This window comes from Elgaria multicarinata, chromosome 7 (genome assembly GCF_023053635.1).
Source record: "Elgaria multicarinata webbii isolate HBS135686 ecotype San Diego chromosome 7, rElgMul1.1.pri, whole genome shotgun sequence".
Classification (NCBI taxonomy): Eukaryota; Metazoa; Chordata; class Lepidosauria; order Squamata; family Anguidae; genus Elgaria; species Elgaria multicarinata.
Window position 1 is genome coordinate 84,861,956 of NC_086177.1, and position 21,979 is coordinate 84,883,934.

Consider the following 21,979-nt stretch of genomic DNA (forward strand, 5'->3'; position numbering starts at 1 on the left):
GGTGGGGGCTTGCTGCAGCCCCTTTAAAAATAAAATAAAACAACCTTTCTAGATATTTAGTCCTATGCAAGTGAGAAGCAGCTGCCAAAGGCCGGAAATGACAAATGCAGCTTCTCAAAATGGCTGTGCTTGGCTGAGGGAGTCTTTTATGTTCAATGAACTATTTTAAAAGTACTGCATGCAATTTCCTGCTTAGAAAGAATGCAGTAGAAGGTGCCGCGAGCCCAGGAAGAAATGATTTAAAATATCAATAATATTTTAATATTTTTTTTAATGATTTCTTCGTGGTCTCTCAGCACTTTCTACATCACTCCTTCTAAGCAGGAAATTGCATGCAGTACTTTTTTAAGTAGTTCATAGAACATAACCTTAAAGGTTTGCAAAACGATGTGGAGATGTAGTGGTGATGTATGCTTGTCACTAACGTCGCAAAAAAAGTACCAGACAGGTGCATGTGCTACTTGCACAACCATATAATCACAATAGCTGTGCATGCACTATATGGGGTGGGGGAAGAAACGTATTTGGTTTTTCCCTAGGTACAAACTATTGTACTTGCAAAATGCAATATACCATACCAGCACTGGGCACAGGGCCGGTGCCAGTCTATTTTGCACCCTAGGCAGGTGAGCTGCTTTCACCCACCCACCCGAGCGTACCTGGGTGCGGGATGCCATCTCGCCCACCCAGCCGAAGCGAAGCCAGGATGCTGGGGTGGGGGGCCGGCGGGCAGACAGCTTTGGAACAGTGCGCCCGGCCGGCAGCCGCTCTGGGAGAGCGACTTCTGGGCGCACTGTTCTGAAGCCGCCCGCCTTACCCAGCCTCCTGGCTTCGCTTCAGCTGGGCCTGGCGCTCAGTGCCTGTTTGCATTCTCTTCCCCTCCTTATTGCTTTACTATGATTTTATTAGAATGTAAGCCTATGCGGCAGGGCCTTGCTATTTACTGTTTTACTCTGTACAGCACCATGTACATTGATGGTGCTATATAAATAAATAAATAAATAAATAAATAAATAAATAAAAATAAGCGGCTGCCTGATTGGCCTCTATGGTAGCACCGGCCCTGACTGGGCATAACATGATCACTGTTACAAATGCACACTTCTGTGGCTCAGTAAACTCATCTTACAGGAAAGTATTAAGTTCTGAGAAAACCATGTGCATGGGAGCTGTTAGGTAGCTTTAGTTCTAGACAGCCTGACCATTGGCCAGGCTGGTTGGGCCTTATGGGAGTTGGAGTCCAAAACAACTGGAGTGCACCAGCTTGCCTACTCCATCAGAAACCTTGGGGCAAAGAGTTGCATCCAATGTTATTCCAACTTAAACCCCTCTCATTTCAAAGGGTTTCCTCTAAGTAGGACTAACATTGGATACCACCCAATGGTTATAACTTTGGAAAGGCCCACAGACAAACTGCATGGTTACTTTCTGTCAGCAGACTAACAAGGGATAATCTGATCACTTAATGAACTTGGATGCATATGAGAGTAAAATAAAACAAAGCCACGCCTTAATATTTAGAGTAAAATACAAAATGTAAGTGTCCTTTATTTTGAACTGAACACTTCTTTTGTTTTTCCATTTTAACAATTTTATTGTTTTCTACAAAAGAATCGAGGAAAAAAGACAAGCGAGGAAAGAAAACAGAACAGAACACCACACACTTAACTAGCAATACAATACCATACCTTTTTATTCTCTCAGTATTTTAACACTTAATTTTAACTTAAATTTAAATTTTACTGTTTTAACTCTCTATTTTAATTTTATATCAATTTTGCTGCGTGGTTTTTATTCTGGTTGTGCTTTTTATATTGTATTGTGTATTTGTGCTTTTAACCTGTTGGTTGTCTTACTATGGTTTTATTATTATTATTATTATTTATTTATTTATTTATATAGCACCATCAAAGTACATGGTGCTGTACAGAGTAAAACAGTAAATAGCAAGACCCTGCCGCATAGGCTTACATTCTAATAAAACCATGATAAAACAATAAGGAGGGGAAGAGAAAGCAAACGGGCACTGGGTAGGGTAAACAGGCACTGGGTAGGGTAAACAGGCACAGGGTAGGGTAAACAGGCACTGGGTAGGGTAAAACTAACAGTATAAAGTCAGAACAAAATCAAGTTTTAAAAGTTTTAGGAAAAAGAAAAGGTTTTAACTGAGCTTTAAAAGCTGCGGTTGATTTTAATTTTCGTGAACCGCCCAGAGCGCTTCGACTATTGGCTGAAATGTAATAATACATTTCTATTACATAGAAATGTAATAAATAAATAAATAAATAAATACATCTAATAAAAACACACCTGCAAAACATATAAGGCCATATTCGTTTGAGGCAATCTTCATGTCAGACATATAGGCCATCAGTTACTTCACTTTAGCCAGCCCAGTGTTTTGTATTAAGACCACAGATTATATATAAAAACCACAAACAAATACATCATTCTTTTGCAGCTCTTGTATATACTGTATCAGAGGTTTCCAGTCCAATGCAAACAAGGTTGTTGATTTTTCTCTTACTAGTGCCATAAGTTCGTCCATCTCTGCCATCTCCAAAACCTTAAGCAGCCATTCCTCCGTTGATGGTACTTGTGTATTTTTCCAGTATTGCGCGTAGAGTAGTCTGGCAGCTGTTGTCATATATAGAAACAACGTTCCACCTTTTTCTTTAAGTTGATCATCCATAAGTCCCAACAAAAATGTTTCTGGTTTCATTTGTAGATTCGTCTTTAATATCTTTTGCATTGACAAATGGATCTGAGTCCAAAAAGATTGTTTTTTTACATAACCACCACGTATGGTAAAAAGTTCCTTCTTGTTCTTCACATGGATCTGAACACTTCTGACAAAGAGTCCAACGTGGTTCCGCATCTTGCGGTTTTTGATAGAAAGGAAGTCGGTCCTTTATGACCTCTTGTGTGTGTCAATCAGAGAAGCGTTTCCTGGGGATTTGAGGGCAAGACATAGTTGCTATATGGCTTCTGCCTTGACTAGGAATGGCTGGTGTTAAGAGATCCACTTCTATACAATGGCATTTTGGACTAAGGGTATAGATTGGTTTTGAATAGCTCTGTTTTTACTTTTAACAATATTGCACGGAAAGGTTGAGTTTCTTCATCTGTATGGTCTTGTCCTGTTCTCTTTATTTTAGGCATTTCCCCGCCTTCCTACTCGTTTCCAGCTCCTGCAGCAGTGATCCCGACCGAAGCAGCCCTCTACCAGCCTTCTGTGCTCCTCAGTCCACGGACACTTCAGCCTTCCACGGCGTACTACCCAGCTGGCACTCAGCTCTTCATGAACTACACAGCATATTACCCTAGGTAAACAAAAGGAAACAATTTTTTTTAAAAAAGAGGGTGGGAAGAATTCATGTAGGAAATGCTTGCTGTTATGAGCAGTTGCTTCTCCCGTCAAGATCCCTTGGAAAGAATGTGTTTGTGTCAGGGTGGGAGTGAGCTTGGTTTGTACCTCGTACGTTTTATGCGTGGAATCGGCGGGTCATGTTTTACCCATTGGAAAGGGCGTCTCCCGCAATTAGAAACGTTGACTTGGTTCCCAAATTGGCTTCCTGTTCATGTGAGGGGGCTGCTCTCCACCATAGGTCCACCCAAACGCCAAGAGCAGGTTTCCAGGGGGTTGCAGAGGGAAGTGGGGAGACGGGAAAGCCCCATTTTGTGGAACCTGTTTCTTTCATGAATCGAAGTTGGGGTCCAAGCCAATGTTTTTCAGGGACCAGTTCTTCATGTAGACGAGCTGGCCCTGGCAGCAAGCAAGCAAGCCCCACATGTTTTCCTCTCAGGAATCATTGCAACTTGCTCATTGCGACTTGCTCTACAAATATGGTGAAACGGAAAAAGAGTACCGTATTTTCCGGCATATAAGACAACTGGGCGTATAAGACGACCCCCAACTTTTGAGAAGATTTTCCTGGGTTAAAAAGTCATCTTATACTGGGCGTATAAGACGACCCCCAACTTTTGAGAAGATTTTCCTGGGTTAAAAAGTCATCTTATACTGGGCGTATAAGATGACCCCCAACTTTTGAGAAGATTTTCCTGGGTTAAAAAGTAGTCTTATACGCCAGAAAATACGATAACTCTTTTTCTGGGGTCTCCAACATAGTACCTCTTGACACCCACCAGGCTCCCTGTTCCTCCTGATTTTTATTTTATTATAATTTCTTCTTTAATTTATTATAAAAAAACTGAACTGGGAGGCTAGCAATGCCGCAAAGTGAAGTGCTCCCTCCAATGTCATGTTTATTTGAGTTCAAAAGAGAGGTTATTATTATTATTATTATTTATTTATATAGCACCATCAATGTACATGGTGCTGTACAGAGTAAAACAGTAAATAGCAGGACCCTGCCGCATAGGCTTACAATCTAATAAAATCATAGTAAAACAATAAGGAGGGGAAGAGAATGCAAACAGGTACAGGGTAGGGTAAGCAGGCACAGGGTAGGGTAAAACTAACAGTAGAAAGTAACAGCAGAAGTCTGCACAACATCAAGTTTTAAAAGCTTTAAGAAAAAGAAAAGTTTTTAGTTGAGCTTTAAAAGCTGCGATTGAACTTGTAGGTTCATCTCCCCCTCCCAAGCAACCACCCCCTCCCCCAAATGCTTCCCTCACTACAAGTCAGGCTTGTAATAAAAGCCTTGAGCAGCCTTAAGGCAGCAGGAGCAGGGAAATTGTCATGTCTCCAATCAGAGATAAGATAGGGAAGTTGGCTGGCATGATGGGGACCTGTTAGGCCTTCTGGATGAAGCTTCCTTCTCCCTGCTGTAAAAGCCATTCACTCAAAGGTGGCCCCAACAGGAGTTAGTATTTTGCAAGTGACACAACCCTATCTGAAAACATTACTGTCTAATCCATCTTTTCTGCTGCCATCGTGGTTAAAAAAAACATGTGTTGTTCAAGTTCACAGGATGCAGCACACACACACAAAATGGTAATCAACGTTGTGTGGCGATTATTTTATGATTGGTAGAAGGCCTCTCTGGAACGTGACGTGCTTACTGTAAATCAGCTTTCCCCAACCTGGTGCCCTCTGGGCATGTTGTACTGTAGCTCCCATCAGCCCCAGCCAGCATGGCCAATGGTTAGGGATAATGGGAGTTGTAGTCCAAAGCAGCTGGGGGGCTCCAGGTATAGGTATGATGTTGTAAATGTTTATCACGCATTTAAAACCCAGTCACTTCACCCTTGATGCTCCTTTGTCCACTATCGCTAGACAAAAGTTAGAAGCTCTTCCGAAACTTCTGTGGAATAACAATGTAGAGAACGATACTTTATGTTAGCAACTGTTCCCTCTTTGACCATGGGTTTAATTGTACTTTTATATAGTATGCAGCAGAGAATGGATCTGTACACACAGATGAGTCGGCCAGGTCAGTGCCCAAAGAATGGCTTTGTCTTTAAAGGTCCGAGCAGTTAGATTTTCTAAACCAAGGTAAGGATCAACAAAGGGCTCCTCCAAAATGCATAAGGTATACATGCTCCAACCTTGCAAATGGCTACTCTGGGAATGGAAGCTTCCCCCCCCCCCCCCACACACACCTCCACCCCTACAGTTCCTTCAGTCACCGAAGGGCTTCCCCCCAGGATCTTTCTCCTTTCTTCCACCCCACCCCACCCCAGTGTTGCTCCAGGTTCCTGTCCAAACCTTTTAAAGCTAGGATTAGCAGCTGAAGTAGCCCCAATGCTGCTATTTCTAAACAGTGGCACAGAGTTGTTACGGTTGCATCTGTGTGCATGCTTAGCTTATTGACATGGCGTTCTCCAGATGCATTGGACTACAACTCCCAGAATCCCCAGCCAGCATAGCTGGGAGTTGTAGTCCAACACATCTGGAGAGTTTGAGGTTGGGGAAACTTGGCTTATTGTATTCAGAGCCTGATCTATGGGGCAGGGCCTTCACACATACCTGTGTAAGGCAGGCGTCCTTTCCATTAGTGGCCTGTGAGATGTCTGTAGGACGCCTGCCAGTGGTGAAAGAGGGCAACAGCCTTCCCTGGTTTAATCCTCAATTTGATGTTCAGAGACATTGTTCAACTTTTGAACATGAAGTTTCCATGCCCTGCTATTCCTGGATCCTGGCATATGATAGATTTGGCTGCCATCTGCACTTCAAATCAATGTACTTAGCATTGCAGTGTCAACTTGGTTAGGTGGAGCTGCATGTTGTGATGCCTTCCAACAATGACTATGGTGCAACCTTCCCATGCACATGAGGATGCAAGAAGAGCCATGCTGGATCAGACTAAAGTCCTACCTAGTCTAGAATTCTGTTCAAACAGTGGAAACCCACGATGATGAGGATGTTGATGATGATAAATTTATATAGTGCTTTCTAACAAAGCGCTGTATGTGGGATAAAATAGGTCAGAGAGTTTACAAAAATTGAATAAATACAATAAATCTAAAAATACCTAGCTAAAATTAAAAGAATATAACAATAAAACCTTTTCCCTGTTCATCCCCAAATCTGCCTACGTCATGTTTATTAACTGTGTCGTTTATATAGCCATGGCTCAGTAGTAAAAGCACCTACTTTGCATGCAGAAGGTCCCAGGTTCGATCTCCAGGTAGGGCTAGGAAAGAATCCTGCCTGAAACCCTGGAGAACTGCTGCCAGTCAGTGTTGACAATACTGGGCTAGATGGACACATGGTCTAAGTCATACAAGGCAGCTTCCTATGGGGTGCATTTAGGAACTGCAGCCCCCACACAAACCGCCTATGCAGAGGTCATTGGCTTGCTGGTTGCATTGTAGGGAGGCACACTGGGGCACTGTCGGTGAGTAGAAAGAGGAGTCTAGGGAAGAGAAAGAATAAGCTGGGCAATCCTATACCCTCCCTGTCCTCCTCTCCTAGCTCATTAGCTGCCCGTTGCTTGCCATCTTTCTACCTTCCTGCATCTTTCCCTGGGTGTGTATGTGTGGAAGAGCTGGCTCATGGTCCTAGTTCCTACCGCTTGCATAAAAATGAATCAAAGATGGCAATGAACTGGTAGATTGGAAATACGTCCAGTCATTTAACAATATGAGCAAAGTGAACATTCATGCCAGTCTATAGAATGCTCAGATACTTTCCATATTTCTTATAGGTTCCACCTGACTTCCTGCACAACTTCAACCAGCCAAATGGAGAACCCTCTTATCACGCCCCTGATACTACAGTGGCTGAAACCGTCTCTCTCTTGCACGCGCAAGCACACACACACAAGTGGCCACTGTCTTGGATATCTGCCTGTGTTCTGGGGGCTTTGTGCATTTTCTTTAAGTAACAAAAGCACATGCACGCTTGACCACAGGGTTGCTTCTCTGTTAACCCACAACCCCACCCTCCTCCCTGCAATGCAAACTTGCCATTAAAGCTTTGGGGACATTCATTACTAGAGAGCACAGTTGCCAAATTCACAAGGAAGGAATATTGTTGGGTTTCTTTTCTCCTTTATTCAAAATGTTAAATTATTATCCTGTCACACAAAGGACCTACTTGAGATTAGGACACTGGTGAAATCCGTTGAAACAGCATGCCATGACAAACAACGCTTTCTTTTTTTATTTGCACAAAAATGATTTTTTTACATAACAGAGGGTCTTAAGACCACAGGTTTATGCTTTCTGGCTTTTTATTAAAAATGCTTTGTTTTGTATATATTTATTTGTTTAAAATGTATCTTTGGATTCTAGCCAGGCTTACCTGACAGTGTAGAAATGGATAAGAATGCAAAATGCAATACCTTTTTGTGGAGAGGGAGGGGGTGATACTGTAACACTTTGTAAAATACATTAAATATATATGTATAAAGTATAAAAAGTAATGTTCTAAACTTGTATATTGCACATATAACTGCTGTATATTTAAGTTACTTCCCAGAATATTCTAATAGGGGGATTGTTATGGTGCACAAAACCTCCAATTTTGCTCTTCCATGAAGCCCATGATACAAAACTTATAATTACTGGTATCATATTAAACTCTAGTCTTGGAAAATCATGTTGATACAATATTGGCTCACAATGGTCTTGATCCAGGCGTAGGCAACCTGATGCAGCCCCAAACATCTGGATGGCAACTTCATCAGCCCTGGCCAGCATGGACAATGATAAGGAATTATGGGACTTCTAGTCCAAAAGTTGTGAAGGGTAGCAAGGTTACCTCCCCCTGTTCTTGACCATGGAGGAAGTAACTAAGGTGAATGGTACTGAAGGTACATTGGAGATTTTGGGGGGACTATAATCCAGAAACCCTCATTTTAACATTTGGCACCTGGCACCTCTCTTGTAATAAAGAATTAATTGTTACCAAAAGCATTAAACATTAACTTTAAAAGGGCTATATCACTGTCGTAGGAATTGTTTTGAGCTACTCTACATGAATTCGGTAGCAATCTGCCATATAGATGCTCTGCTCCTTGACTTATGACTCATGTTGCATTTGCATCTTCCACAAGTATTAAACTATTTTAAATCCACTTGGTTTCAGTTCTGTGTTCCAGCAAGAATGATGGGAAAATAGAGGGCTGGGCTTTAAGGGACTTACAAGAATGTATGTCAACCACCTGTTCTCCAAGATGGACAGAATTGGCATCAAATGGGGTTGGTTCTTGTAAAAGTGACTGCTATAGTGTCAAACTGTGTAGAAATCTTTTTACAAATAACAGTACACAGTCCTGAGCTTTTCCTGCTAGAATCCCTGCTAGACTTATAGCCTTGTAGTTTCAAAACAGTTGCTTTAAGCATTGAGCTCTTCAGCTGGAATGTTCTGTATATTTAGTATTATGCTAAAGTTCCAAGGGGAGCTGAGTTCACCGCAAGCCCTTTGTTATGGAAAGATCAATTCAAAACATGCCTCCTGCCTCCAAAAGTTTATACAAGTAGTCATTCCAGTGCCCAAGCATAATTTTCCCTGGGCCTGGAACAAACTTGTAATATGGGCCTCCCCGACACACAAATGGCCTGGTCTATTTCTCAAAAATTGAGAATTCAGTGTTCTTTCTTCTTTTAGATTACTTTGTTTAAGCACCTTATGTTTCTGCTTTGTTTCTTATTTAATGTGTGTGTGCTGCTCATGGGTGTGACATGTATGTCACACTCATAAGTAATAAATACACTCTGCACTGTTTTGATCCTGGGTTCTAGTGTCAGGCCTAAAGGTGAATCCTAGGCATGTAGGACGTTTTTCTGTCGAAACAATTCCCATCATTCCTCAGCCAGCATTGGGAGTTGCTGGACTTTTTTTTCTGTCTAAACCTGCATAGGATTGTGCCCTAACTCATTTACTCACATATGTTCAACATAGCAGCACTGGTTCACACTATCCCTGGAAACTTGTCTGGCCACATTTATTTATTGCATTTATGTCCCGACTTCTTTTCCTCCTTAAGGAACCCAAGGCGGCGTACATAAGCCTCTCCATTTTATCCTCACAACAACAACCCTGTGAGGTAGGTTGGGCTGAGAGTCTGTGACTGGCCCAAAGTCACCCAGTGGGTTTCCATGGGGACTAGAACCTGGATCTCCCGACTCCCGGTCCAACACTTTAACCACTACACCAGCTCTCAATTATTACATCATCTACCCCCACTTTCAGTTTGGAGCCACACCCTGTTGGCTCATCTTCTCTGTGCACACAAAATACCATGCAGCAGCAGCAGCAGCAACTAAGGAATGCTGCCGGCAATTGCACAATTGGCACGCATCTCTATCTCAACCTATAAGCTTTAGAGTCATGGCTGGCATCAGCACCTTGCATCCTTGGGCAGCTGCTGTGGCCCCCATCCCCTGACCGAGCCCATTACTTTGTTTCTCTTTTCCCAGCACTCCAAGCAGTCCTCGGTGGATACATTTTGCTGCCCCTTTAATTCTCCACAGTGCACCTGACTGTAGAGCTCTGTGGCATTGTGGGAAATTAAAAGGTTGGCAAGACAAAGCTTCCTGGCACTGCTTGGAGTAGTGCTGCCACAGCCAGGTAAGCCTGCCAGGCCCCACTGATAGGGTGCCCATAGGAGGATACTTTGCTGAGGGCCTCTTCAAACTGGGAGCTGGCCCTGTCTAGAGTTCACTAGATACGGCCCATAAACTATTTTGGTTTAGGAGCAGGGATGGGGAAGCTCTGGTCCAGAGGCCAATGTGATCCACCAGGCTGGTCTATCTAACCCACAAGGCCTTGGGCAAAGCACCCACTCCCTGAAGGGAGAGAGGTGGGAGAGCAGTGGGGTGCTCAAATCACTTCCCAATGATGGCACTTCCAGGAGCTGGCCACAGGGCTCAGACACCTCCTGGAACTGCCGGCCGAGTGTATTTATCTCATCGGTCGCCTTCCCTATGCAAGGAAATAAGCTGCTCTGTAGGAGTGGTTGCATGCTTTCCCTCCCACCCCCACACCTTATCTATTCTGGCATATGCTGTTCTAGCCATCACTAATTCCTAATGTATTGACCTTGTGGAATTACATGCAAACTATATGAAATTGATTAACTTCACACACAACCCACTGCAAAAACCACAGCCACAAAAACCTTGAAGCTGCCAAGAAATTGTGCCAATATTGCTGAGTTTAGGTGTGGCCACTCACTCTCAGGGCTGCTGTCTGTGCCTGACACTCCTGGGCAGTTGCCAGGGCCCTAACCCCTACTAGAGCTTGTTGCTGATTCCTGTATTTTTCTGCTCCAAGTAGTGTCAGATGGCTGAGTCTAGCTGCCATGTAATTTCCCCCAATGTAGTAGGCATTGTGGGAAGTTAAAATGGACCCACCCACCCCCTACAGAACTGCTCCTGCCACTACTACCGGGGGGGCATCTGAAGGCACTTCGCCCAGAGCCCCCGGATTATGGCCACCACCGTATCCATAGACTTGTTGGTGCTGGTTATCTTTAACACACACATACACAGAGATAAAAGGGACTTCAGCCTTCAACTCCTGCCTCATCAAGCCTCCCCAATTCTACAGATGGAACCTGTGTGCATACAGTCTGTACATGCCTATGCTCTTTTTCAGACTTGACACTGAATGCTTAGTTGAGGCAGGGCCAGTAGCTGCAAGCAGACACAATCCCACCTCTCTCCATTTCTGTGTTCAGAACTGAACGATGCTATTATGAATGAGAAGGGCTGCATGAACCTGCCTGTCAGTTGTGTTCATTTTTAGAGACCCTGATCTACGTTCTACAGTCAAGAGAGAGATGGTTGGCTGGGATGGGGGAGATAGCCTTTTTGGTGGTGGCGCTCCCAATGTTGATATAGAATAACCTCCTCCCACCTGGGACTTCTAATGTTATGACGTTGGTGCAAGTAGGAGATGAACCACAGCTGGCTCTCACAATACTAGAAGGATACAATACTTCTACATTCCCAAAATGTGGTCAGAAAAAGACTTCAAATATAATGGGTATTTGAAATTTCCTCAGGGGCATGCAATAAACCCACAGGCCCTATGTTGAGTGGTCAGCCCCCCCCCCCCCTAAACCCAATTTCTAGTTCGCCAAAAGTGAACACCCCTTCCCGTTCAGGCAACTGCCCCTCCTCCAAAAGCCCAGCACAAAGACCCCTTCTCTTCTTTTTCCCCAGAGTTCTCCATGAACAGCTCAGTATTCAGTCAAAGGTAACATAAAGACAGAGGAAGCACAGCCCTCCTTTATCCAGTAATTTCTGGCTAATTCTGTAGGCTTTTCCAGTAGGTGGCAGCAATAGCAAGATGCTGCTTGCACCTTCAGCTGATTACATTACCTTCTGTGAAGGGAGGGGAAAACACACATCCGTCCTTTTCCTAATTTCTCCAAACATCATACAGTCAGTACTTGGGGGTGTGGAAAAAGATGGTGATCACAACCAACAATATCTGGCTAGTAAGTTGAAATATGTGCAATCCTATATCCAGGCTTGGGTTAATAAAACTGTATTCTGGCTAATACGCAATATCAGGGTTTGTAAATCAGGTAAAGAATTGTCCCAAAGCTGGACATACTGATATTGATCTTGTAGGAAAACTCACTGTGAGGTCTACAGATCTCTCTCTACGACCTGCCAGGTTCAATTCTGGATCTGCCACTTTAATTTTTGTGATCCTCTCAGGGAGTGGAGAGTTTTACGGGTGCTGTTGGAGGTCCCTGCGGTACCGTGTTAAAAACCCTGATTTAGGATCTCCAAAGGTTTGAACACAGGACTGAAAAGTAAATATGCCTCAATAATAAGGTAGTTATGCCTGACTGAATATAGGACATCAACTCATTTATTATTTATTCATTTGCAAAATATATATACCTCTCCATATCTGAAACAAATTCTGGCACGGTGAACATAAGACAGTAAAAGATTCAAAAATTAAAACATCATTATTATACTAAAAACACAGAATGCCAATAAAAACCTTGGCTGTCAGTCAGGGAATGCTTACTGGAATAAGACTGTTTTCAGGAGGCACCGGAAACAACATAGGTCGTTTTTACACCTGCCTTTTTTCCAAGGATCATCCCAGTGAATCCAAATGACACACAGGGAATCCTGGGAGCAGGCAGGGGCAATCCCTCCATTTTCCTGGGATAATCCTTAGGCGTAGAAAGGGCCACAGTGTTGGTGCTGGCCTGACCTCCAAAGGCAGGGAGTTCCACATAAAGGAGGCCACCACGCTGAAGGCTCTTCTCCTGGTGGACTCCAGTCGGGCCATAGGTCCACGTGGAACCACCAAGAGCATGCCCTCTGACGACCTCAGTGACTAGGCAGTTATACACTTAACTTGTGTATAAGTGAATTCCCTCTTCCTACACACACACACACACACGCACACTTTCTGTCAGGAACCACTCGCTGCTGTACTGGCTCTAGGTTTTAGAATGGTCCTTCCTTGGGCAAGGCACACTCAACCCCTCAGTGGTTCTACCTTCTTTACCACTATGGTCACCAGCTGCTATTGCTCCTCCTTTCTTTTCCATCATTGTTATCGCTTGCTTGCTTGACAAGCAAAGAGCCAGTTCTCCAAGTCGGTGGCATCTAAAGCTCCTCCTTCTCACCATCACCATTGTCCGTGAATGAAACTGGGTGATGGTATGATACAGGCCTTATCCAAAGTGGGGTGCTTCTTAATGCTGCATTTAATACTTTTTTTTAAAAAAAAAAACACACCATAGAATCATAGAATAGTAAAGTTGGAAGGGGCCTACAAGGCCATCGAGTCCAACCCCCTGCTCAATGCAGGAATCCACTTTAAAGCATACCTGACAGATGGTTGTCCAGCCGCCTCTTGAATGCCTCTAGTGTGGGAGAGCCCATGACCTCCCTAGGTAACTGGTTCCATTGTCGTACTGCTCTAACCATCAGGAAGTTTTTCCTGATGTCCAGCTGGAATCTGGCTTCCTGTAACTTGAGCCCGTTATTCCATGTCCTGCACTCTGGGATGATCGAGAAGAGATCCTGGCCCTCCTCTGTGTGACAACCTTTTAAGTGCTATCATGTCTCCCCTCAATCCTCTCTTCTCCAGGCTAAACATGCCCAGTTCTTTCAGTCTCTCCTCATAGGGCTTTGTTTCCAGACCCCTGATCTTCCTGGTTGCCCTCCTCTAAACACGCTCCAGCTTTTATTTTATAATAAATAAAATTTATTTAATTATTATTATTATTATTTATTTGATATTTATTATTTATTTGTAATTGCTTTTATGGTGTCATTTAGAATGAATTTAAATTAGTATGGTTATATTAGAAGCTGCTTTTTGGAAGGTGTTTGCCGAGAAAAGTAGGAAATGAATTCTTAAATATCAATAAATGTAAATAAATAAGGGAGAGTCCGGTCAGAGGAGCCTGGATAGATGGCAGCAACAGTTGCCAAGGAGATTTGATTGTAGGGGAGACAGGCAGCTAAACTGTAGGAAAATCTGGAAGTTGGTTGTGGGGGAGGGAAGAGAGATGACGCTGTGAAGCGGATGAGGGAGAAAGTTGTGGTGGTGGCCTGAGATGGGAGTGTGATCAGACACTGGAAACGGCAGTGGAGTCAGGAGGCAATATGCTACAGCTGAGGTGGTGAGGGCCATAAGGAGGCAGGGGATTCTTCAGCTTTCAACACAGAGAATCAGCATGAGAGCATCACCTCCTTGTGGCACCTGGGCAACACCATTAAGAGGGCCGGCCCAAAACATTTGGTTGCCTGAGGCAAAGGACAAGATGGCGCCCCATTCCATGATCTGACTGAACTGGCAGAGGGATCTGTCTTCAACACAGATGATGGGGAAAGGTTCTCCACTGAATTCGAAGGCAGCACCTTAACTTAGGGGGCAAAGAGAAAGGCACTTTTTTTTTCTGTTTGAACACCTTGCTGCTGCCTCCCAGCATCTGCCATCTGAGGCTGACTCAAACTGCCTGATGGTAGAGCCAGCCCTGACCATGGCACCAAACAGGGCTTAGTCAACGAGTGCTGAAGTGTCGGCATGTGGTATAAGAAGCAATATGGCATTCTGAAAATATATATTGAAGCGAAGCTTCAGTGATATATATTGAATATATATGCCCTACTATTTCATGAATGCAGCAATTCCTTACTATTTCATGAACCTGCTGCTGCTGCTTCCTCTTTTCTAAATAGTTACGTGAAGTCTATGTGCTGTTCTTCAGTGCTAGAAAGCACATCTTACTCCCATTTTAAGAAAAATGGTGAACGAGAATACAGCTATTCCCCTCTGCAGCAAGCCATTGTTCTCTGTCAATAAGGTGGCAATGGGAAATCATGCTAAAGTGGCTGGCTTGGGTACAATTTACAGTGCTATTGGGGGGGGGGAGGGAATCTGGTTCTTTTTAAACATCTAGGGGAAAGGCCCTTGCACCAGCTGTTTAAGATAGGAAACATCTGCACTCCAAACACAAAAGCCTCACATGCTTCCACCTTGCTTTGTTCAACTCAGCAACCTAGAAAGAGGAGGGAAAGCTCCATCCACATAAGGTTCCCTTCCATTTTCTTAAAAGCTCATGCAGCAAAAACATGCTTAGAAGTAGCTTTTACTTTAATCAGGCACCTAGTTTCTTTACGCTATTTCATCTCATTAGCAAAGAGTGGGCCTGTTCAGAAGACATCTTAAACCCTGGCTTTGACCATGGTGGTTAAGCCAGAAAGCCGGGTCGTGTTCAGAAGACACCTTAAACCACGGCTTTAACCACAGTGAATAAGGCTTTTTGCTTTATTCACCTTGGTTAAAGCCGTGGTTTAAAGTGTCTTCTGAACACAACCCAGCTTTCTGGCTTAACCACCATGGTTAAAGCCATAGTTTAAGATGTCTTCTAAACGGGGCCAGTATGTTCTTACTGGGCCTACTTCAGCAGCTTAAAAATTGCTGCTGGTGGTGGATATACTAAAAGGAGAGATATATAGATTCCATCTAGGAAAAGGGGCTCTGAGGAAAACAGAGTAAGACAGATTCTGCATGGTCGCATGCTTAACCAATACAAGTCACCTGGCTGCTCTGATGATGAAAGAAAATGGAACCTGAGAGTGTTTACATTTAAAGACTGTGGCCATTGCTAGACCTAAGGTTTATCCCTGGATCGTCCAGAGGTCAAACCTGTTCATCTAGGTGACACACAGGGGATCCAGTGCTCAGGCAGGGGCGAACCCTGGATGATCCCAGGATAAACCTTAGGTCTAGCTGTGGCCTGTGTGTGTGTGTGCATTAGATGTACATTGACACCATTCAAAACTGCTATGCAGACTTTCCTTCTTTAGGAAACAGCAGATTATTCTGAAGTATTTTATCAGAGTAGTAGAGTAAGCCCTGCTACTTGGAACTGTTCCAGAGCTAGAAATCAAACATCTAACCTGCTATTTTTCACACACACACACACACACACACACACACACACACACACACACACACACCATTTCTTGTATACATCCTGCACCAGATTTTCAACCACTGTAAATTATTTCTGCATGTATGTCTTTATTCAATAAGCATCACCGATTTAACAATGTACCAAAGGTATCAGTCACCGGAACTGGTGCCCTGTGCTCTGTAATGTGTGCATGGAGTCCTTGCAAAGGTACAGCTTTCTATGTTGGGAAGAAGGCCATCGATGCAGCAATCACACATGTGAAGTGGCACGCATGAGAGAGGGAAGGAGGAAGCAGGGAGAACAGCCCCTTTGTGAGCAGGGCTGATTCACTTACTTTGGTTACAGGTGCCTACCTGTGTTTTCTAAAACACACTACAGCAGGGAGCAAGGTTGCATTTATGATTTGGGTTGACAAAGGGGTTGGTGACTCTAGAATTCTGTACTGATCCCCATTTTCCTGCATAGCTCCCCAGCTGCTGCTTTAGGACCTCTTTGGCACTGTTTGTGCAGTAGCATTTAAGCCCGCCTTGTAAATAAGTCCCCAAAAATTATTAGCCTGGATTTGTTTATTTATTACTAGCCTCCTAAGAGGCTGGTATCCTGCATTTCCATGCTGGCCATTGAGGAGGGAAGGCCTCTGTCTCCAAAGCCAGCATGGAAATGCAGGAAACTAGTTCTTGAAGAGCCTAGTGAAACATTGCCTTGTACCAGGCAAGCGGCTGGCATGGAGGATGCCTCTGTGCCTAGCATGGAAACCAAGGCCATAGCTAGACCTAAGGTTTATCCCAGGATCATCCCGGGTTCATCCCTGCCTGAGCGCTGAATGCCTTGTGTGGCACTTAGATGAACAGGTTTGACCCCAGGACAATCCTGGGATAAACCTTCGGTCTAGCTATGGCCCAAGTGAATCAAAGTAGCAGGGAAGGGAGAGTTCCATTCCTCATCTGTCAATCAATCTGCTTGGCTCACAAGGAATTCCTTGTAGCCTATGGCGACTAGATGAGTTGTTAAATACAAGGCTGGTTTAAATGGGATGGGGATGGGGAAGAAAGTGGTGGGTGGAAGCTAAGACACACAAAATATTTTAAATATTGAGTTTGTTCTGACTCTATACTGTTAGCTTCACCCTACCCGGTGCCTGTTTACACTTCCCTGTGCCTGTTTGCATTCTCTTTCCCTCCTTATTGTTTACTACAACTTTATTAGATTGTAAGCCTATGCGGCAGGGTCTTGCTATTTACTGTGTAATCTGTACAGCACCATGTACATTGATGGTGCTATATAAATAAATACATAAATAAATAAATAAATAAATAATAATAATAATAATAATAATAATAATAATAATAATAATCAAGCACCACGGTCCCTCCAGGAAGGAATTCCTTCTGCACAAGCTCCATTTAAATGAAGGGAAACCCTCTGAAAAGGGTGCCCTATTGGTTACTTTTTAATAATTATTTAGAACATTTTTGCTCTACTTTTTAGTACAAAAACAGACTCCCAAAGTGGCCAACAACAACAACTAATGAAAACATAACTTCTGTAAACCACCCAGAGAGCTTTGGCTATGGGGAAGTATATAAATGTAATAAAATAAATAAATAAAAATGCAGCAATAAAAAGGCCAGCCATAAAATAACCGTCAGCCATAAAATGTGTATATTAATGAAACAGCTAGAACAGCATTAAATTATCGCCCATTAAAATCTTTTGGAGAATAAAATTGCCTTGATCTGGAGACTAAAACCACCGAAGTGTCAGGTCCTGTCAAGGCAGAGCCCAGAAGCAAAAGGCATGGTCCAAAGAGGCTGGGGGTCAGGTTCTGAGGCAGGCAGATGAGAATCCAATGGGCCTCAGGCAGAAGACATGATTGGGGACAAACTGGGAGTCAGATACCAGATCAGTCGCATGTGGACCAGTGGCAGAAGTAGGACTAAGCCAAGATCTCCCCATCTTCGTCATGCCTTTTTTCCAGTGAAGGTGAGGAGGAAAAATTCAGCAAAAGGAAAAAAAATAATTCGATTTTTGCAGGGTGGGGAATGTTAGTCAATTTACAATAATGCAGGGTAGTCTTTTGGCTTTTAAACTATTTTTTCTTTAACTTCTATAATGATGCTGAGAGGCTGCCGTGCACTTTCAAAAGAGAGCCAGAAATGTCCCTGGAAACAATGCTACCATAGGGTGACCATATGAAAAGGAGGACAGGGCTCCTGTATCTTTAATAGTTGCATAGAAAAGGGAATTTCAGCAGGTGTCATTTGTATGCAGGCAGCACCTGGTGAAATTCCCTCTTCATCACAACAGTTAGAGCTGCAGGAGCTATACTAGAGTGACCAGATGTAAAAAAGGGCAGGTCTCCTGCAGCTTTAACTGTTGTGATGAAAATGGGATTTCACCAGGTACTGCATGCATACAAATGACTCCTGCTGAAATTCCCTTTCCTATGCAACTGTTAAAGATACAGGAGCCCCATCCTCCTTTTCTTATGGTCACCCTAGCACTGCTGTTTAAGATTCTGAGCAAACAGCATTTTGAAGGATTTAACTCCAACACATAGGAAGACGCCAATGGAACAAAGTACAATCTGGCTCTGTCGGAGGAGATGTCTGAACACAGCATCTTTTGAGGACACAAATTGGCCATTCATGTACAGTGTACACCACAAGTTGTGTCTGTTCTTTCCCTACTATTTAAAATGCCACACGGGCTCCACACATCAAATTGCTAGAGCCTAGCATGAAAGCAAGCAAGAAGCTCAAGAGCTGGTGCCATTCGATAAATATTAATGATCTGAAACGGGGAATACAGGAAAATGAAGTACCCTTAAAATGCTCTGGAGTTGAAAATTGTCAGCACTATTATGGTATTCTCCTTCAAATAATAAATGATTCAACAACTGTACGGTTGCCATAGGGACAGCTTCTCATTGAGCCTAAAATTACCAAGCTGCTGACAAGCCCCTATTTTTAGTACCACCAGATGTGCCTCTTTAAAAACAGTGGAGGAGCTCTGGATGTGTGTAGTGTATGCCACATCTGTGCGAATGAGTGTGTTAGTATATTATTATTATTATTATTATTATTATTATTATTATTATTATTATTATTATTATTATTATTATTTATAGCACCATCCATGTATAAGGCACTTCATAGGAAAACATGAACCAAAGAAATAATTAAAAAAAAGAATTATAATGAAAAATGTGTTTCCAGATATCCCTGGGAAATGGAGGGATCGTCCCTGCCTGCTCCTGGGATCCCCTGCGCATTATATGGATGCACAGGGATGATCCAGGGTTGATCCTGGAGAAAAAGGCAGGTGTAGACATGCCCTCTGTGTTCAATACCATGCCTTCCAAAGTCTTGATTCATAGGCTCCTTTGCCTGGCCCAGAGATAAGTGTCATCAATAACAGTGAGATTGCTGAAAGAACAGGTACAACTGATGTGTGGAAGAATAAGAAGAATCCCTTCGCATTATTATTATTATTATTATTATTATTATTATTATTATTATTTATTGCATTTTTATACCACCCAACAGCCGAAGCTCCCTGGGCAGTTCACAAAAACTAAAACCATTCAAAGTATAAAACAAACAGTATAAAAACATGATATAAAATACACATTAAAAGCTTTAGCATCTTCCTAGTCTTAGCTGTTAGTGGCCCCTCCATTTTGTGTGAAGTGCATGAAAAAGGGAAGGTTGGGATTTGAGACATCAAAATGTGTGTCAGGCTTACCTCTCACTAGGATGTGTGATGACTGCAGCAGAAAAACAAGCCGCTGATGTAATATACTGACAATATGATGTTTATGTTACTGCAGCAAATTATCTAGTTCTCGTTCCAGTCACATGCACTCTTTTGCCTCATTCAGCTTCAGCCTTCTGATTTTTCCCTCCTCAGCGGGGCTGATAGCAGCCGAGGGTAGAAGAAGCATTCAAATATTTTAGATCAATAAAATGGTGTGAGAGAAAGGGTTAAACACCCTCCCTCACAATGCTATTGCTCCTGTCCCCCCTGAGACTACTTTGTAGTTTTTAAAAAGTTGGGAGAAACCGGAAACATTATTCTCCCACACCGTGTCGCCTTTGGCCTTTGCTTATAGTAGAGACATAACATATTCTGCATCCATTTCTTTACTGACTGAATTCTTGTCTCTTCCATGGTTGTCTCCTTTATGTCGAAGTGTAGATGGGGGACTTTTATCCTGTTTTTTCCTGCGGTCCAAGGATGATCCTGAGGACCACAGACTTCTTCTTTTTACTTACTTTTTTCGCAGAAATGCAAGTGCGTTCCAGTTCCTGCCTTTTTTTAAAAAAAAAAAAGTGGCAGGCACAACGGCCCTTTTCCCTTCTGGGATATTGTGCTTCCATTTGGATGGCCAGGGATGATCTCGGAAGCAATTAAGTCTGGGATTGTTTCCCATCCCTCCCTCTACACCCTTAGGGGTAGACATGCCCAGAGACTGCATTCAGATGATCGCAGAGAGGGGAGAAGCCATGATGACTTCTCCCTCCACCCCCGCGTGTGCTGCATGAGTAACCACAATTTGTATGATCCCTTGTGATGCAGCACAGGTTGGCATGTCATTTGAACCTGGTGTAGGGTGCAGCGAAGGTAGCTTTGTACCCACCCTACAACCCACAACATGCAGTAGAGGTTGCAGGCTGGGTATGAAGCCACCCCCGCCACACTGTCACTGGGATTATACAAATGGCCATCACACACAGGGGTGGGGGTGGGGGTGGGGGTGGTAGAAGCCGAAATGGTTTCTTTCTCCCTGTGTGATCTGTTTACAATCAACTGGCAGACTATCCAGATTCAAAGGGCTAAGGAAAAAGACAATTTTAACAAAAGTTTTATCACATAAATACAATTCAACAACTGTATTAAACAATTAAAGTGCACTGGCATCTACTGTATACATCTGATTGCATTAATTTTATACAAGAATACCAAAAGAGAAATTAAAAAAGCAGGTCAAATGCATTACCAATGTCACTCCCATCTATCCAATAGAGCAAGCTGCTCTTAGTGAGTAACGCAGTCAGCAGCAGTTGGACTGAGGCTTGCTCTGTTGGATAGACGGGAGTGACATTGGCTACCCAATTCAGGGCTTTTCTATTAAGTCAGCCCGTACAAATACATTTTACAGGAGCTCTGTGAAGCCTGGGGTCACTGAAGAAGACACACCAGTGTCGAAACTGTTTGACCTGCTTTTTTAATTTCTCTTTTGGTATTCCTGTATAACATTAATGCAATCAGATGTATACAATAGATGCCAGTGCACTTTAATTGTTTAATTGTTTAATACAGTTGTTGAATTGTATTTATGTGATAAAACTTTGTTAAAATTGTCTTTTTCCTAACCCTTTGAATCTGGATAGTTTTAAGGACAACGCCCTTTCTTTTACACTGTACAATCAACTGCCAAACAAGTTTATTTGGAAAAACAGATGCATGGGCTCACATGTGCCTTTTCCAAACAAACAAAAAATCCTCTTTGAATAACTGTGTTATCAGAAGGAACTGAAATGCAAAAAGTACAGACAGTGAAGATTACCTTAACAGTTGCCATTCACAAAAACTTGTTTGGTAACATGTTAGTTTAAAAAAAAAACTTTTGTCCCTATTCAAACCACAGGCAATATAGATTGGGATCGCTTGATAAATAGAGATTCCACTGTATTTCCTGTGGACTGAATAAGAACAACAGGTTTTATATCACACTACATAATCAGCCATGAAGCTCACTTGGTGATTTTGGGGCAGCCTAACCTAGTTCACTTCACAGGGTTGTTGTGAGGACCATGTGAGCTGCCTTGGAATCCTTGCAGGAGGAGGAGGAGGAGAAGGAGAAGGAGAAGGAGAAGGAGAAGGAGAAGAAGAAGAAATAAATATTGCAGTGATATCTGTGTTATCACCAACAATGTTTTGTGACAACACAGTTTATATCTTACCCACCCCCACCCAAATAATGTGTATATAAATCTCCCGATTTGAAGTTAACAGTTTATGCATCTAATGATGTGGACAGTGTTCACAAAAGCTTGTGCCACAATGAAATTGTTGCTCTTTAAGCTCCCACAGGAGTCTGTTATTTTTGCTGCAACAGACTAACAAACACAGCTACCCCTCTGGAAATA

At 43.0% G+C, this 21,979-nt stretch overlaps 1 protein-coding gene across 3 annotated transcripts in view; it reads left to right on the forward strand.

The window, feature by feature from the left end:
- Positions 1-7,594, forward strand: part of ESRP1 (epithelial splicing regulatory protein 1) — a 46,980-nt gene extending 39,386 nt beyond the window's left edge. For 2 of the 3 annotated variants that reach the window (XM_063129889.1, XM_063129891.1), the window contains exons 13-15: positions 3,159-3,327; positions 5,353-5,458; positions 7,113-7,594. In XM_063129889.1, coding sequence (XP_062985959.1) covers positions 3,159-3,327; positions 5,353-5,443 — 260 coding nt within the window. In that variant the 3' untranslated portion in view covers positions 5,444-5,458; positions 7,113-7,594. The remainder of the gene's footprint in view (positions 1-3,158; positions 3,328-5,352; positions 5,459-7,112) is intronic. The other variant, XM_063129892.1, reaches the window with a different exon arrangement.
- Positions 7,595-21,979: the final 14,385 nt, after the last annotated feature.